Consider the following 19,469-nt stretch of genomic DNA (forward strand, 5'->3'; position numbering starts at 1 on the left):
AACTGCCCATCACACTTTCCACCTTTCTACTCCACCATTGCCACTGACCTATCGCCATCTCTTCTTCCCTGCATCCATCTATTGCCATCCGCCCTACCTTTCGTCCAGCCCCATCTCCCCCACCTATCTAATAGTCAATCCCCTTCTCTCTCCCCAGGCATGATGAAGGATCCTGCCTGAAATATCGACTCTTCTCCTCGGATTCTGCCTGACCTGCTGTGCTTATTCCAGCGCCACCCTAAATGACTCTAATGAATTTAGTTGCACGACATACAATCAACACACGATGTATGGGATCATACTGCAAGAAAGAGGGTACAAACGGTTCATCTTAGTTGCTTGTATCCAAATGCCCTGAAGCTGTGACATGAGGCTGAGAAAGGAAATACCCATGACGAGACTTGTGGCGTGCCCCTGGGCCCTGAATTACTTAATAGAAGACGCAAGACTGACAATGCAGTAAAAAGACAGGTAACTGTTCTTTTGTGTGCTATGAGGCAGATAGCTATCTAAATGGTTAGAAATGACAATGATATGGTACACTATGATCGCTCGTCTCTTGCTTAATATCAGCTGCCAGATCGAATGTCTGTTCAGTGTCTCTTCACCTCTGAAGAGGTAATGTGGTCCAGAAGTCTGCAGATAATATTATCATCTGGAATAGAAACTTTTTTTTTACTGTTCTTCTTCCGGCAAATGTCACTGGAATACTACAAATGTCAAAATCTAGTCAAAATTTTATTGACTTATGTAAAGGTATAAAATAATTAAATACGAGACTTGCAACCATTCACATGCTAAGCTTCAAAATACCCTGGTGGAGCTATCGGTATTGTTTTCTGATACACCAGTTCAACAATGGGGAAGTCCATCCAGGCAATGGGTGAAGTCATCTTGTTTTTCAGTCTCTGGAGGAGTTATTCAGTTGGCCAAAGTCTTTATTCCCTTGTCTTTAAAGTTGATATATGAGAAATGAAATTCGTTACATTTACGTACACAAGCAATGATGTTATACACGTTCATGTTACATATACTATATAGATAATACGCCTGAGTGCCTAACACATGGTGAGCTGATCACGAATCAGCAAACACACCATGCTTTGGCGATACATATAGCATATGATAAACAGTGCAATATGGAACAAAAGTAGAAACTAATTGAGAAGAGTTTACATGATTGAATTAAGGATAAATGTGGTTTGATTAAGCATTCTTCTACTAACACTTTGATAAGCAATTGTACCATTTCACGTGGCATTGTCTTTTGAGGTGCCTGTGAAGAGCAGATTCTGCAATAATAGCTGGAGTTCACATTGAATTGTCTCGTTTACACATTGTAAATATTTTTATGAATGGACTAAATGGATATTTCATCCAGTTCTTTAAAACAGCTCTTATTTTACTCTGTGTTCCTGCATAAATAAAGGGGTTGATGCAGGAACTCAATAATTGAAGCATATATCCGGACTGTTGGAGAATAAAGATAGGATCATTTGCATCTGAACCTGAGGAATATGTGGCAGTCGCTATTCGGACATAAAGGATCATTACAACAAATACCAAATACAGCAGGATAAAACTGCCCGAGATGGCAAACAGTAAAACAATGGACTTTCTCCGCTTCTCCATCTCTGGGTCACCCTGATTTTCTCCATTGTTCTGGGACCTCAGCCTCCTGCGAGATACATTCGCTGCAAGAATGTGTCTGACGGTCAGAGCATTGAGAAGCAAAATCAGAATGAATGGGAGGCAAGGTGTTAAAATTGATCGAATCCAATCATATGCAGCCCATGCCAATGATACGTAGTATATCGCCTTTACAGCACAGAACCAGGGAAGATTGTTAATAATGTATACAGGCTCATAAATAAAATATGTGGCGATGTTTTTTACACAAGACAATGTTGACACAACTCCGATCACCCATGCTGCCATTTTTTCAGTGCAGTATTTAACTTTCAGCTTCTGGCAACAAATGGCAACAAAACGATCAAAGGTGAAAGCCACGGTTAACCAAACAGAACTGTCAATGGCTGCAAAATTTACAGCTGCACGAAAACTGCATATGGGTGTGATAGAGAGGAAACTGGATGGGAAATAAATTCCAGCAATTCGATTTAATATCACAATCGTGATCAAAACCAGGAGATCAGTCACTGCCATAGATACTAGATAATAAGTCATACATCCTGAGAGGCCACATCTTCTTTGCAAAAGGATGACAATCACAGCCAAATTAGCTATAAAAGAAAGCAAGAGCAAGACAAGCTTTTTTTAAACAGCTTTCACTCCCCATATTTGAGAGAACACTGTATGATTTTCAATATTTACAGAAGTGATCTGATTTGTGGAAAAAAAAATCTATTATTCATGAAGCATTTTGGCTTCATTACAATTATTTCTGCAAAGATAAATAATTGCTAATAACATAAAAACATAAATGAGTCTTAGGAGTACGAACGGAGAACACGATAAGTGAAACAAATTCCTGCATTACATAGCATTCAACATAACAGGATCATATTCACATGAGACGTGTCACACAACAAAAGAAATGCAAGAAAAATGCAAACATAGGAACCGGTAACACAAGTAGTTTGCTCAGCTATGTGAAACTTGTCCAATATCAAATGAAATGGTAATTCATGAGATTGTAAGGGCAATTTTATTTTTCCAAGTCTACCTGTTTATTATTAATACTCTGCATCAACTGCGTTTTGAGAAAGGGGATTCACAATCCTCTGACTGAAATAAAACAGCGGCAGATTTGTCTCAGATAAACACTTCCTTATTTTTGAACTATGACTCGTAGTTATGGATTCTCCCATATGAAAAAAGATTGATTCCTCTCCACATCCTTTCGGGACCCACCTAGCCAAATCCATGCAGGACCGCTTGTGGTTCAATTATTTAACCTCTGGATCTAACAACTTTAAATGGCATGCAACAGACTCTCTACCTTTTCCTCATACGCTCACCCACACATTCCTCATATTGGACTAGTAAACCTACTTTCAATGACCTAATTTCAATACATTTACATCTTTTTTCTATGTATGGCTACCACTAAAACCTCACTTTCCTGGGGTCAGCAATTGCAGCTAACATAGCATCTGCCCATCCTTTCCAATCATTTGTGCAATTCGTGACTGTTTGAAGCCTGAGCACTGATCCCTATAAGACGTGACTCATTGCATGAAAAATTCAAGCAACTCTATTTTTTCACATCGCAATTCAATCATCTCTCCATGAAAACACCTTACACCAAACCATGAGCTTCTTTTCCCTCTTTGGCTTGTGTGGTGGTGTCTTAGCAAATGACGTCACGGAAAACTGAAGGACATGTAGAGCAAATTACCGCCAACAAGCTTGGATAAAGAAACAAACTAGGATTCTATTGCAATTAAAATCTTGTTTGTTGCAAATTTATTCACTCTGAGAATGAAAAATGTCTTTAAATAGTCGACCTATACTTAACAAATTTGCCGATGATATTTTTGGTATTGTGCAATGGGACATCTTTCTCCTAATCAAATAATGATCTGCATTGATGTATTGGGAAATTATGATGTCGAAATCATTTTCGGTCTTTTTACAAAATCAATTTTTATTCACGCTGCACTCAGCCATCGGGATAAATTATCAACTTCATTATGTGATGGTGTTGTATTTTAACAAATGTCTTTGTATATTGCAAACGTCTGATTGCAGTACTTATTGGCTTTCTGCATCACACAAGAAGCAATGTAACTGGGGAAATTGAAAGACATCAGCTGATGCTTGGAGACGATGGAAAGCACACATTCAATGGTTATCAGGTCGGGGCCATCAGCAACAACCTTTGTGTCGGAGCAGAATCAAGCAGAAACAGTAGGGGTGTGTGGGGTGTGTGTGGGGGGGGCGGTGGTAGGTGGTGGCGTGGTTGAGGCCTTGTTTTTTTTACTTCTGCGCAAATTAATGATTCCACAAATGATATATTTATAATTTTCATCACATTTTTTGTTTGACAATAGCATACTTGTCCATGATACCCTTTTCAGTTTAACGAGGGATTATTCAACAGTTGAATAAGTGAACGGTTTTCAGGAATCAGTCCACCTTGTAACGGGCGCTAGTTAAACAAATTTACAATTACATCAAAGTAACAATGATGCATGCCATTGTAACAAAACAGAATATTATCAGTGTAAATCTAGACCTATCGAAGTGAATGCCACTATCATAATACTAAACATAAGAATTGTTTTGTCCTTTGCAACTCATCATTTAGAAAGTAATCAAAAACAGAATCGAATTGCAGTTATAGTGTTCTGAGTTAGTTGTCAGTAACACAGATATACATTTACACCAGAAGATGTGAGCAGTGAATGAGGGAAATGCGAAAATTATGGGAGATCACTCAGTCAAATTGTTGGTAGATTGCACATCAGTAAAGTAGCAAATTATACAGGTGATATGCGAAAGCTATGCGCATAAACATTACGAAATAAACTTTCTGTGAAGGAATAAATTATAATATTAATTTCACGCAAAAGGGTCAGTATTTTTAAGGTATAAATACAGGTATCACCCTCTTTTCGAACAGTCTCTTTGTGCAATCTTGCTTTTCTGGAAGTCTTACATTCGGACACGTTTTTGTGCATCTGAAGAGCATTTTCACTTTTACGAAAAACGGTGACATGCTTCCCTATATCATTCATGCACCTTCACTTAACGCCATTTCTGGCTTACAAAACGTTTCCTGGGAACGCTTTACTTTCGGATAGTGAGGGCTAACTATTTATTAACCGGCACAATGCAGACTGGAAAGCGTGATATATCATAGTCGTTAAATGCAATGGAGTCCTCAATTAATCAATCTTTTCTTCCTGTAACTGGGGAAAAGGCTATCTGAAAGGATGGTAAGTACAACTGAAAAAAAAAGCAGAACTGATACGTCTGAACATGCACTACAAAAACAATACACTTGTCTACCTGAGACTCCGATAGCAGCAAAGACTGGATAAGAAATGGCAAACAGCAGACCTCGTAGTACCTCATGCATTTTGAACAGGTGTCCTGCACGGATTCAGAGGTTTACTGGGAAGTATTTATTTTTATACGAGATTTCAGGCTCCAGAGATTTAATTAGATGACTGATCTTGGAAATGTTTCGCATTTGTTCAACAACAAACAAATGAGTGCAGCTGACAATTGGCTTATTCCTAGTCGAGACTGTATAATGATCACTGTAACATTCATTTTTCTAAATAACATAAAAGACATTTGGACCAATGCATGGATACGAAAGTGTTAGAAGTATATGTGCCAAGTGCAGGGAAATAGGATTAGTGTGGAAGTGTATTTTGGTCAGCATGTCTCTGTGCTGTAGGAGTCCACACTCTATGAATCCATAACAAAAATCAGTGTTCTACCAGTCAAGCATTTTCCTACTTACTGAAAAAAAAATTCTGTGACAAGATATCACCCTTGCACAAAGTATGTCCAGTCTACTATGAGGACAGCGCTGTGCTGTTCACTAAGTACCTTACCATGAGATGTCAATTAACTGGGAAGCGTTCTGCGAAAACACAAATTAGCATCATTCTTAATTCAATGTATCAAGTTCATTAATTTGTCCTTTCGCAGAGCTTCTCTTCATGCTACTTAAATTTGCTATCGCTAGTTTCCCAACTCGATAATTATATTCAGTGCAGGTAGATTCAGTTGCAGCAAGACAATTTTATTCATTGGGGAGATATTTATGGGTAGTTCACTATAAATATCAAATTTTCGAACATCCAGTTCGATAATTGTAAATTCAACGTTTACTTTTACAATAAGAACAGACATAACTGTTCTGGATAACAACTGTTAAATAAACTCACGGTCAGAATTTACACGCTACATTTACTTATTCATTTCACTTCAGCAACACTGTGTTGACTACATTATGGCCATGTCGTTATTCTCATTTGGCAAGAAAATAAATTGATTTCTCAGAGATAGTCCGCATCGTTGTGCAAGGGTGATATCTTGTCACAGATTTTTTTTTTCAGTAAGTAGGAAAATGCTTGACTGGTAGAACACTGATTTTTGTTATGGATTCATAGAGTGTGGACTCCTACAGCACAGAGACATGCTGACCAAAATACACTTCCACACTAATCCTATTTCCCTGCACTTGGCACATATACTTCTAACACTTTCGTATCCATGCATTGGTCCAAATGTCTTTTAAATATTGTTAATGTACCCGCCTCAACCACTTCCGTTGGGAACTCATTCCATATGCGTACCACATTCTGTGTTAAAACGTTGCCCCTCAGGTTACCTTTTATTCTTTCCCCTCCTACATTAAACTGATGTCTTCGATTCCACAATCCTAGGAAATATACTAAGTGCATTCACACTATTCATGCCTCTCATGATCTAATGCACTTCCATAAGATACCTCTTCACTCTCCTACACTCTTAAAAAAAAGCTCCTGGCTTGTCTAAACTCTCCCTAAAACTCAGAACCTTGAGTCCAAAGAACAGCCTTGCAAATTTCTTCTGTTTAGTAACATCTTTATGAGAGCAAGGTTATCAAAGGTACGAACGGAACTTCACGAAACTGTGTTGACTATCACTCGTCAACTTATTCTTTTCTAGATGCTTATACATTCTATCTCTTACAACACTTTCCAACACTTTACCCACAACCGACGTGAGGCTTACTGATCTATAATTTCCAGGGTTGTCCCTACTCCCCTTCTTAAACAAGGGAACAACATTTGCTATCCACTAGTCTTCTGGCGCTATTCCTGAAATGACGACATAAAGATCAAAGTCAAAGTCTCGGCAATCTCCTCCCTAGCCTCACAGAGAGTCCTGGGACAAATCCTATCTGGCGCATGGGAATTATCTAAATTGACACTTTCCAGAAATGCTAAAACCTCCTTCTTATGCACCTCAGTGTAATATAGTCTTGTAGTCTGTATCCCAGCATTCTCCTCGACAACATTAACTTGTTCTCGTGTGAATACTGACGAAAATTATTCATTTTATTGCTGGTATACCTGCAGAACGCCTTAACGCTTTCCTAATCCTAACAGCCAACGATTTCTCATGTCCCCTCCTGACTCTTCTTAGCTGTTTCCTTACGTCTTCCCTGACGAACTTGTAAGTTTCAAGCGCCCAAACTGAGCCATTGCCTTTCATACTAACATAAGCCTTCTTCTTCCTCTTGACAAGAGATTCAATTGTCTTAGTAAAACATGGCTCCCGCGCCCGACAACTTCTTCCCTGTCTGACCGGCACCTGGAACATAGAACATACGACTTAAAGTGCAGTGTAGGCCATTCGGCCCTTGATGTTGCGCCGACCTGTGGAACCAATCTGAAGATCTTCTAAACTGCACTCTTCCATTCTCTTCTGCATAACTATTGAATGAATACTTAAATGCCATTAAAATTGGCGAATCTAATACTATTTCAGGCGGTGCCCCTACTACTCTCTGAGTAAGGAAACTACCTTTGACATCTGTCTTGTATCTATCACCCCTCAATTTAAAGCCATGTGCCCTTGTTCTAGCCATCACGATCCTAGGAAAAAGTCTCTCACTGTCAACTTATCTAACCTTTGGATTATCTCCTATGTCTCAATTAAGTCATCTCTCAACGTTGTTCTTTCTGACTAAAACAGCCTCATATCACTCAACCTTTCCTCATAAGGTCTTCCCTCCATACCAGGGAACATCCTAGTAAATCTCTTCTGAGCCCTATCCAAAGCTTCCACATCAGTCCGAAAATGCGGGTGGCCAGAACTGCATGCAATACTGCAAATGTGGCCGCACCAGAGTTTTGTACAGCTACAGCATGATGTCATGGTTCCGAAACTCAATCCTCTACCACTAAAAGCTGACACACTGTATGCCTTGTTTACAAACCTGTCAACCTGGGTAGCAACTTCCAATGATCTATGTACCTGGATACCGAGATGTCTCTGCTCATCTACACTCCGAAGAATCGTATCATTTAACCCTTTTCAAAGGCAATCATGTCACACTTCTCCGCATTATCTCCATTTGCCACCTCTCAGCTCGTCTCTGCTGTTTGTCTGAGTCTCTCCGTAACTCACAAGAGCATTCGTCAGTCTCCACTACTCTACCGACTAGTGACATTCGCAAATTTACTAACACATCCTTCTCTGCCCTCATCCAGTTCATTTATAAAAATGACAAAGAACAGTGGACCCAAAGCAGATTCTTGCGGTACCCCTCGCAACTGACTCGGGGGTGAATATTTCCCAACAACTACCACCCTCTGTCTTCTTTAGCTAGCCAATTTCTCATCCAATTCGCTAAATCTCCCTCAATCGCATGCCTTCATATTTTGTTCAATAGCGTACCGCAGGAACGTGACCAAACGCCTTACTGAAATCGATATACACCACATTAACTGCTTTGCCCTCATCCACCTGTTTGTTCACCTCCGCAAAGAAATCAATAAGATTTGCGAGATACGACCTACCCTTTAGAAAACCGTGTTGACTATCCCTAATCAATTTATTTCTTTCAATATATAAATCAAGAACTACAGTCGCTGGTCCTTGAATTTTACATTTCAAAAGGAATTTTACATTTCACTTTATTAATCTTAATGTTCTACTGCTACAGTGGATTTTGATACTTTTTTTTTCAGAAAATTAACGTTCCTTTTGGGGATCAAAATGTGGCTAAGGAATTGGAATAAGAAATCAAAGCAATCGAAGTTGAGGCTGCGGCTACATCACTAAAAGTCTTGGACCCGATCGTTTTCCGGACGAATTTAGAAAAGAAATTGGGAAAAAGATGATTTTGCTTTTGGTAGATGTGTTTTTTTGCGGCGTTTCATTCTGGCTCTCTTCCTCAAACTTTAACACAAGCATCAATATCTTTGTTTTTAAAGAAAGGCAAAGATCCTTTACTGTGTAGTTCATATGGTCTCAGAAGACTGCTAAATGTTCACGTTAAATTATTATCAAGAATATTCCCCTGACGTTTGGAAGTGATCCTTCCCTCCATCATGCCCTTGGATGAATCAGCATTTATTAACAACAAGCATTCCTTTTTTTTTAATATTTGGCTGGTGTTTAATGTTGTTTAAAATGCTTCCCAAATCCACTCTACCAGCGGTATAATGTCTTCCTATTTTGAAAAAGCCTCTAATAGAGTGAATTGAATTTTTTTTCACGTTGGAGAAACGTGACTTTGGAAAAAAAAAGTTTCTTGGACCAAACTACTCCATGCTTCACCACAGGCCTTTGTTAGGACCAATGACATGAATTCTGATGATTTTCACATTTATCCTTCCACTAGACAGAGTTATACTTTGAGTCTATTGCTGTTGTTTGCCATTGTAATTGAACTTCTGTCTATTGCTGTACGGACTCGTCATGATTTATCTGGCATTATGTGGAGTTAAAGCATGTCCTCTTTGCAGATAACCTTTGCTATTTGCCTCGAACTTATCTCTCTCCATTAACACTGCACTGGACTGATACAGATTAAACAAGACTTCGAGCAATGGTCTGTCCTTAATTTGTGTGTTGTTGCCAGAAATAATTCCATTAAAATGAATATTTTCCACGGTTCTATTATTCATTTCAACATATACCAATTTTTCTCCATCTTTCGTTTTTCCGTAAGGGAAATAGTCTCATTCTTAATGTTATTTGGAATAAAGAAAAACACATAGCTTACAGTAACGTTCTTACAGTGGCATACGATTCTAGGTGGAATGGCTTTCACGATTTTTTAAAATTGGGCAGCAATCATTAGAGATTTTAGCTATTGTCTGCAATATAAGAACCCTGATGCTCTCTCAGTTCGGTTGATTGTTGAGGTACATTCCACCCATCCGGTAACAATGAAGATTTTATTGCATTCATCCCTTCTTTCTTCAAACTTTATTTACACGAAAACCATAATTGTTTTATCCTGTGTTAAAACTTAGTTTCGATTTAGACGCCTTTCAATCATTTTTTACTAAGGCTTTGTTGGCAGCAAATCATGTTCTTCCCTAATTTTTAGTTGACAGTGCCATTTCTGGCTGTGCTGTGTTTGGAATAAAAACTGTGAAAGATTGACATATTGTTGGCATTTTTGTATCTTTTCAACAATTAGTTGATACGTTTTCACTTCCTAAAGCACACTTCTTCAGTTACCCGCAAGCTTGCAGATTTGGCTGTAGTTCATCTTAGGTTTTCCATGACCTTTCGAATGATTCTGGTTTTGACATCTTTCCCAACCCGTTTTCTTCATTAAGGGGTGGAGGGTGGTAGTGGTGGTGGTGGTACTTCATTTTATTATTCAAACATTCATAAAGTATGCTCTGACTCTCTTGATTCAATTAAAGCTATCTGGGAGGCAAACCTGCAGGGGGGAATTCCGGGTGATGCGTGGGATGAGATCTTACAAAGGACGCATAGATCTTCGATCTGCGCAAAACACTGTTATTCGACACAAGATACTACACCGAGCCCACTGCACAATGGCTCGAATTTTTGAGGCGGAGTCTCCATTCTGTGATCGGTGCTAATAATCCCCAGCAAATTATACGCATATGCCCTGCTTTAAGTAGACATTGTCTACTTTCATATTTTTGACAACTTAACTAAGGCATCTGGAGAAAATCCTACTCCTAACATTATTGCTGCGTTATTTTTGGTGTCACCCTCTTTACCAATCTTTCTTCCTCTAAAAACGACATGAGAGCATTCACTACCCTGTTGACAAGAAGATATTGTGAAAATGGAAATCCCTAATTCTATCTACTCAGACACACTGGGTGAGAGATGTGCTATACTTTCTTAAATTAGAAAATATTTGAATACCATTATTAGGTTGCTCTAACAAATTTACAAAAGTCCAGAGCGTGTTTCTTTGATATGTTAATTGTCTTGTCTTTTTAACTGAGATAGCTTCCGTTGTGGTTATTTTCACTTCCTTTTTCTTATTCTAATGCAGTTGTCTTACTGCTCCTTTGATTTCTTATGGTTTTGTACTTTTTATATGTCGATATTTATTAGGGTAGTTCGTCATTTTTGTCTTTGCATTTTGGGGGATGTTTAGGGCGTGAGGAGGGGGGTCGTGGTTATGTATACAGTTGCTTATTGCTTGCGATTTCACCTTGTTCTGCTATGATTTTTTTTTGCAGAACAGTCAATAAAACACTTCTAAAAAATAATCTAAACTTAATTGGTGAGGTTGTATGAACTCGGTTTGCATTCTTTTTACCTTCGACCATTGAGTGGACAAATGATAACCGAGTTTCTATTGTAAAACAATTGCCCAACCTGGGTTTAGATGAACTATGTTTATGCTCAGCAATGTGGAGCAATCGTCACGAAATAGACTTGTGATTTTATGTCGACGTCCAAGGTTCCGCGGTGCAGATGTACTTTATGATGTTTCCCACATCGCCTGAGACGTTTTGATATTCTGCTTGAATTAATTTAAATGCAAGTCTCTAGTACCCCCCAAACTATTCAAATTTGTATTTTAGAACCTACCATTTTCCTTTATCTAATCTAATCCTTTATCCTTTTTTGCAATCCCATTCTGGAGCTATTGGAATTCCAAGTGAGTATATGTAGCTTTATCAGCATATTAACGAAATGATAATGGTCTGGCATGATTTTTCTCTATTAAGTTAACACGAAATCTATTTTCCAATTGATAGTTGAAACCGAATTGAGTATTTGGTTTTTATTAATTATTCTTGAACAGACAATTCTGTAATTAATATTGATTATTGCTTTATCACAGAACTGATTGCAATCTGATCGATGTGATCGGTTATGTGAAAACTTTATGGTATCTACTTGAAGTAAGGATTCAAAACCGCTTGTGGGTTATCAAGGTGCATTCATTGTTATATCAAAATTAAATGCCTACGCAATTTGAACGGCATGCATGCATATTTCATGTTTAAATTCTCATTAGTGATTTACTGACATCGAGAGCTAATGTGATACATTTAAAACTTTTTAACGAATATGTTATCTGGATAGTATCAAAGCCCAATTTTGGAAGAAGGTTCTCTATTTTTAGCAAATCTCTAGCATGACTTAGAGCTGAGAGTAGGATCCATTGTGTCTCGATGAGTCAGGGTCATGGTATTGAAATCCAATACAATTGACTTAAAAATATAAGCTTTCTCCCACAATAAATGGCGTAGAGAACTTTCATTCCATATGTGAAGCTTAGATATTTAACCAGTGCTTTCAAGAATAGTCCCCACATTGGATATGTTGATTTTCCCTCTGGTAGTCATTGATGAGAGACAGCTAAAAATCCGTAGTGAAAAGATCAAGTTCAGCATAAGGGCTCATCGAAACTTTTACTTTAGACTGAAAATACAAGAGTGTTCCCATTGCTTCAATAAGAATTTATCTCTCAACAACACGACAACCAGCATTGTCAATAGTGATTAAACTCATCACTTATCAGTGAGATGTCAGTTCCATTTTCAGAATTAGCAACATTTTAATGTTAGTACTAAGCGCCAATGAATTTCCAAATTAATTTGAGTTGAGCACAAAAGTTTCGAAATGATTCGACTTAAGCTTCTGAAGTATGTCCTGTGTTGACCTATTAAGGTTTTGTATTTGTTCAATATTAACTGCATACAACGTGCCCTACAACATGACAGTTTCTGTACGTAGCTCAACAGAAAGCTCTCTGCCAATGCTCTTTTTCTTTGCTCACTGTTTCTCAAAAGCGAAATTAATGCCTATCGTGGCTCTTCCCTGAGGAAATTGCAGTCTCTCCACATGCATCTATCGTTTCCTCGTGCCTGTGGCTGTGACTGATCCCCTGATTGTAGTCACTGCTTTAATACTGAATCCAATCAGTGGGACTTGCCTGCATATTAGCTTTTTGTCCACCATTCCAGCGTGTAGTGTTAGCACAGTGTCAATGTATTCTTCACGAGACTGTCTCGTCTGGTGAACAGTTACATTTACCTTTATTGTCATAATGTAAAGACGAGATAGTGATAGCTTACTTACAGTGTGGAAACAGGCCCTTTGGCCCAACATGTCCACACCAACACTCCGAAGCACCACCCACCCAGACCCATTCCTCTACATTTACCCGTCCACCTAACACTATGGACAATTTAAGCATGGCCAATTCAGCTAACCTGCACATCTTTAATTTGTGGGAGGAAACCGGACCACCCGGAGTAAAACCACGCAGACACGGGGAGAATGTGCAAACTCCACACTGAGATTTGCCTGAGGTGGAGAATTGAGCCCGGGTCTCTGGTGCTGTGAGGCGACAGTGCTAACCACTGTGCCACCGTTCCGCCCACGGTTCAGTTTGTGCGCTCAGTTGCCTAAAAAAACTCACAGTATTTTGTTTAGGAACCAGTGTATGTGATCTACAACGTGCCATGGTTTCTCGACTCACATCAGACTTTTATGCTTCATTTACTTGAATAGCAATCGATTAGTTTGACCGTGTTTTGACCCCCACTATCGCATTCCTTCTCTTTTTAGTATTCAATGCACTGACTGTAAGAAATATCATAGCATCCAGCAGAGCCTGCAGGAGACTCCGAGCACATGTTTATGTGAAGGATCACATTGCCACAGAGATGGAGAATCGGAGAAAGTTCATTCTTGTCGTTCTTATTATATCTGGGAACTTTAACTTTTTATGGACTACTTATGGTGTAAGTGTGGTATACGTGCGGATTACGGATGGCTCCTATTGATCAGGCTTTAATTTTAATGATCCCAAGTTTGTTCTGAAAGAAAGTGGGAATATGCTGCAACTTCTGAGTTGCTGCATCAACACCTGCACTTTTGCATTGACTCAGAAGAAGTTTAGATAAGAGTTAAAGAATGCATTTAAATATCTGTTGAATCCCATTCTCAAGTCAGCAAAAAAAAGAGCATGTCTCCATTGTTTTCAGATGACATCCTATGTCATATTCTACCTGAAATATCTACCTTGATTCTTCGAAACACATTATGTCTCACACGTGCATATCTCAATAACTGCATCCTTTATTAGGCTGACAATCACACAATCCATGCTTCAAAATCCAACTGTTGAGCTGGCCGTTCTGGTGTATGGGGAGAGAATTAATAAGCTGATACTGTTCATGCAGGTGCGAATTGTGGCAGTCACCTAACACAGGTATGTATAAATATGAGATACTTATAAATCAGGATAGGAAGACTAATTTATCATTCATTATCTAGTGGCCATGAATTAAAATAAGGTGGCGTTAAAAGATTAGATTTGAGAAGAAATATTTTCATCCACAGGAGAATGGAAAGCTTAGTGTTTGAAAAATTGATTGAGTCAGATATTTTAGTAACTTTTAAACCATCTTTAAGCTCTTACATGCAGATTATTCAAAAGTTCATGGCCGAGATCTGGAAAATTGATTTAGTGTAGTTAGAGGTTAGCTAACATATGATGCTCAGTGTATCACATTGATACCTGCACATCTACGGATATTCTCGTTTAAGTTATTAATGAAATTACACGCATACATGCATGCATAAACACAAAGTAAAATAAAAGTACACCGAAGAAGAAGCACAATCTCATATTCACCAATGGCTGCGGTCATTTGAAAGAGTTAAAACTGAAACTAATGCCCTAAAGAATTTTATTTCTTCTCAATAACTCCTGGCAATGTTCAACTAGCGCAACTGCTGGAACAATTCCATAAATGCATTGCGTAAACAGAAACAACGGACTTGGTAATGGGATGAATGTTTTCATGTAATTGTGCTCATAGATCTTCCAGAATAAAGCTGAGAGCATCCGAATGTGTCTACAACATAGGGGGAAGAAAACAGACTCTGGAATCCGTACACAAAACAAAACAAAATTCTGGAAATCACAAGGAGTTGGGCAGCACAGAGAGACAGCTCGTCAATTGTGATGAAGTGGTATCTAGTATCGAAACATTACTTTGCTATCTTTCCATTGATGCTGCCGACCAACTGTATCTAACAGTTTTTTTTTTTGTTTTCAGTGACTGTTCTGGATGTAGGTTTGCTCGCTTAGCTGGAAGATTCATTTCCAGACGTTTCGTCACATCTTCAGTGAACCTCAGGCGAAGAACTGTTGATAATTCTTCCTTTTTATAGATGTGCTAGGGTTTCTCTGGGTTGGTGGGGTCAGTGACAGTGTCTGCAAACGTGCTGGAAGATACCTAATATTTGCATTATGATACTGGCTGTGTAAATACAGATTGTTTTGTTACAGTCCTCAAGAACTCATCGGAAAGAGTAATCAAGTAATTTCAACTTAATAAAAAATTACCTTGATTGTAGGAAGCAGAGGGTAATAATTGAATGATACTCGTCAGACTAGTGGAGTACCTCAGCGATAGGTACTGGGCCCATTATTGTTTGTCACCTATTTCAATGATTTGGATGAGAATGTACAAAGTATGATTAGTAAGTTTGTTGATGACATTAAAACAGGTGGTATCGTGGATAGCGAGGAAGACTATCAGGAATTGCAGCAGGACAATAATCAGCAGGGGAACTGGGCCAAGAAATGGCAAAAGGTGTTTAATATAGATGTCATGTCTTGCATTTTGGAATGTCAAACGAAGGCAGGGATTTCATAGTGAAGCACAGGGTTTTAAAGAGTTTAGTGCAGTAGAGTGATCTGGGAGTTGAGATTCACAATTCCCTTAAAGTCGAGTCAGAGGTTGACAGGACAATGACAAAAGCTTTTGGTACACTTGTCTTCATCAGTCATGGCCTTGAGCACTGAAGTTGGGAAGTTGTTTTGCAGTTATACAGGACGTTGGTGAGGGTGTAAGAGTGAGTAGAATGTTCAGTTTTAGTTTCCTTGTTATAGGAAGTATGTTAGTAAACTGAAAAGAGTTCAGGCAAAATTCACAAGAATGTTGCCAGGACTCAAAGGTCTGAGATATAGGAGAGGTTGGACAAATCTAGACTTGTTTTTAAGGTGTGACCTTTTAGCTGTATATAACACCATGAGAGAATGAACAAACTCCGTCTCTTTCCCAGGGTTGGGGAATTAAGGAGTAGAGGGCATAAATTCAAGGATAGAGGTGAAAGTATAAAAGGCAACCTGAGGGGGATTGTTTTTTACACAATGGTGGTACCCATGTGGAATGAGATGCTAGCACAAGTTGAGTATATTAACAACACTGAAAAAAAATATTTGGCCAAACAAATGGGTAGGAAAGGTTGTGAAGGATTAGGACCAAGAGCAGAGAAATGGGATTAGCATGAACGAACATTTTCGCTGGTATGAACCTGTTTGGGCCATAGTGCCTGTCTCCGACCTGTTGTACACTATGACGCTATGACTCAAACATCATGGTAGTTCTGTAAGTTTAAGAAAGGATATTATGGAATATTGCAGCATTTACTTATTACCACTTCCACACCAATGCTCCGGTGCTTGAGATATTGCATTAATATTGAACAGTCATAGGAAAAGTTTAAACACGAATAACTGAAGCAGAATAAAAAGCAAATGTAGACCAATTATCTTCACGTCTTCATTGTGAAAAATGCGAGAGTGCTTTTGCATAAAGTGTAGTAACAATGACTTTAGATATTTGCAAAATGTTTCAGCTAAATCAGAATGGTAAGTCAAGATTTTGCAAACTTATTTTTAAAAATACGTCTCTTCTTAAATAACGAGAGAAAGACAGTGGGATGTTAAAAGTGTGGTATCAGAAGCGATGTATATTTGAAATAATTGTTTCCGAAATTCGTACTCAAACGCAATGGCAAAGGAATATTGATATTACTTCTTCCTGAGAAACCCAGCAGATCTTGAAGCATCTTAAGAGTGAAAGATGTGAAGCATTTCGAGTCCGGGGATCCTTTTCCAGTTTATAAGGTTGTGTTTTCTGTCTTGTTTCAGATTTCCAGGAGCAGCAGTTCTTACTTTCTTCCCATTTGCTGAATAACTAAATTCTACATTTAATTACGAGTATGATATATTTCAAGCTACACAGCATTTAGTTATAGCCCATCAGGTGCGTTTGAATTCACAAGATTTCAGAGCGCTGGTCCTTCGTCAGATGAAGTGGCTGATATCACCTGACGGAAACTTATGATTTCAAATAAACTGGTGGGACTATAAATTGGTGTTGCTTGACATCTGACTTTGTCCACTCCATCCCGATAACGGCATATCCCTATTTCGCCACAAGAGTGAACAGTTATTTTTCAATTTATATCCCTGTTGTGTTCATCGAGTCATTTCAACACACATTACAGGAGGACCATGCGGCCGATAAGTTGTTTGCCTCTAAAATGATCTAATATCTTCCGACTCACTCGACTCAGTGCTTAGACATGGCATTTCAAAACTAAATCCAAGTATCTTTCAGAATTTGTGAAGTGAACCGCCTCTATTATTCTTTCACGCAGTGGATTTCAAAGCCCTACCATCGTCCGTGACATTTTACTGATTTTTACTTCTTCTACAAGATTAAATTTAGACCAGTACGACACAAGAGCACGTCAATTGAAGCACTCTGTTTGTGCCGACAATGATATCTTTATAAACTAATCACATCCACCCAAACAGGTTTCATCTTCTAAGCTGTCTATTATCTGTCTGTTATATGTCTATGAAATATGTCTTAATTTTCGCTAAAGCAACTGCCTCGCTGGTTTCACATTCCAGGCACCTACCATCCTCTGTAATTAAACAAAAATAATCGCACATCTGTTTCAAACATTTGTTCTCCCACACTTGAGTATTTGAACTTTCCATCCTGGGAAACAACTTTTCACCAACCATCCCCCTTATCCATTTCAATTATAATTGCATACGCTCCATCAGCCTCTATTATCTCCATCATAGTCCCTCAGCCTCTGACGCTCTATCCAAAGCAATACAAGTTGGTCCAATCTCTCCACATAGTTGATTCAGGAGAAAGTGAGGACTGCAGATGCTGGAGATCAGAGTCAAGTCAGGGATGAATGGTTTATGCCTGAAACATCGATTCTCCTGCTCCTCGGGTTCTGCCTGGCCTGACGTTCTTTTCCAGCACACACTCTTGACTCTGACCTCGTGCGATTGTAGTTCTCACTCTCTTTATTGATTTAAAATCTGATGTGAAACCTCTTCCAAGGATGCCGACCATGAAGGAATTCTCCTCCTCTCTCTAAAAAGATTGCAGTGAGTCTGCCTCTCTCACTGCACGTCCCCAGGTCATATTCTCTTTTTCGAAGCTCGTCAGCCACATCATGAAGCAGACTCGCTACCACTTCCACAACTGGAACATCAGCGCCTCCGACCTAATTTAGTGATCTTGTGTGGGCTCCCGACTACATTCAGACCAGAAAATTGTGAAACTGAGCAAGACAACCAGTGCTTACTACAAATCCAAAACCCGCATGAAAAGGTTCTCTTGCTGGATCCTCCACTCCACACTCGCAGCCATGCGCCACCAACTAATTTCCCTACAGTCAGCCCTGCCCAGGTTAGGGCCACGACCTCCCACACCTACAAAAGACCTCTCCTGTTTTACATTCTCAGAGGATTCTGATGAAGGGCTTACGCATGAAACGTCGATTCGCTTGCTCCTCGGATGCAGCCTTATAGTTGAAACAGTCCAGTTCAGGCAGCATTTGAGAAAACCTACATTGCGTTCACCGTAAAACCTTGACAAGCTCCTACAGTGTGGCATACAGAAGTGCACACGATATTCTGAAATGCTGCTGAAATAGTCTTAAACGCCTGCAACATGACTTACCACCTTCTAAACTAAGCGCCCCTCTACTGAAGGCAATCGTGTGTACTTCTTTATCACGTTTTTGAAAATTTCAGTGAGCTATGTTTCCGAATATCAATTCTCCCAAGTTTCTTGTCTTTTGGTCCATATATTTCTCTTGCCCATGACTTTCAAATTGTATCACCACACATTTGACTGGACTAAATTCTATCTGCCACTTCGCTGCCCAGATTTCTGTCTGAGATGTATCCTGGTTTATCATTTTCCATTCACAGTTGCTATCCATAACTCCGCCTATTTTTTCATCTTTTGAAAATTTACTGGTCCGAACACTTACATTTTCAGCTCACATACCACGAAAGGGAAACATCACTCCATCACTATCCTCTACCTTCTATAACCAATCCAGTTTTGTATTCAAATTGCCAACTTATGGTGAATCTCATATGACTTAATCTTCTTGAATAGCTTACCGGGGGGACATTGTCAAATACCTTAGAAATGTCCAGTTAAATAATATCCTCAGCTCTCTCCTCATAAATAACCAGGCAAACTTCCTCATAAAGACATCAACATATTTGTGAGGCAAGAGTAAAACCATACTGATAAAATCGAATAAAGGCTGATCCCCTCTCAATGCGAGTAAGTCTTGATGTAATGTATTTTGCAATGATTTCCTCAATACTGATGTTGGCGTCACCAGCCGACAATATCCTAGATTGTATCTGAAACTATACTAAAAAAAGCCAACAT

The 19,469-nt window shown here is 38.9% G+C and overlaps 1 protein-coding gene across 1 annotated transcript; it reads right to left on the bottom strand.

Annotated features, from left to right (window-relative positions):
• Nucleotides 1-1,311: 1,311 nt before the first annotated feature.
• LOC148138227 (putative G protein-coupled receptor 139) lies at nucleotides 1,312-5,047 on the bottom strand. The gene is made up of 2 exons (XM_087981895.1): nucleotides 4,978-5,047; nucleotides 1,312-2,243 (listed from the first exon to the last, which is right to left on the bottom strand). Exons 1-2 carry the CDS (start codon nucleotides 5,045-5,047, stop codon nucleotides 1,312-1,314), a joined length of 1,002 nt encoding a protein of 333 aa, XP_087838021.1.
• Nucleotides 5,048-19,469: the final 14,422 nt, after the last annotated feature.

This window comes from Chiloscyllium plagiosum, unplaced genomic scaffold (genome assembly GCF_037043375.1).
Source record: "Chiloscyllium plagiosum isolate Xiang-an unplaced genomic scaffold, Cpla_swu_hap1 HiC_scaffold_41, whole genome shotgun sequence".
Taxonomy (NCBI): Eukaryota; Metazoa; Chordata; class Chondrichthyes; order Orectolobiformes; family Hemiscylliidae; genus Chiloscyllium; species Chiloscyllium plagiosum.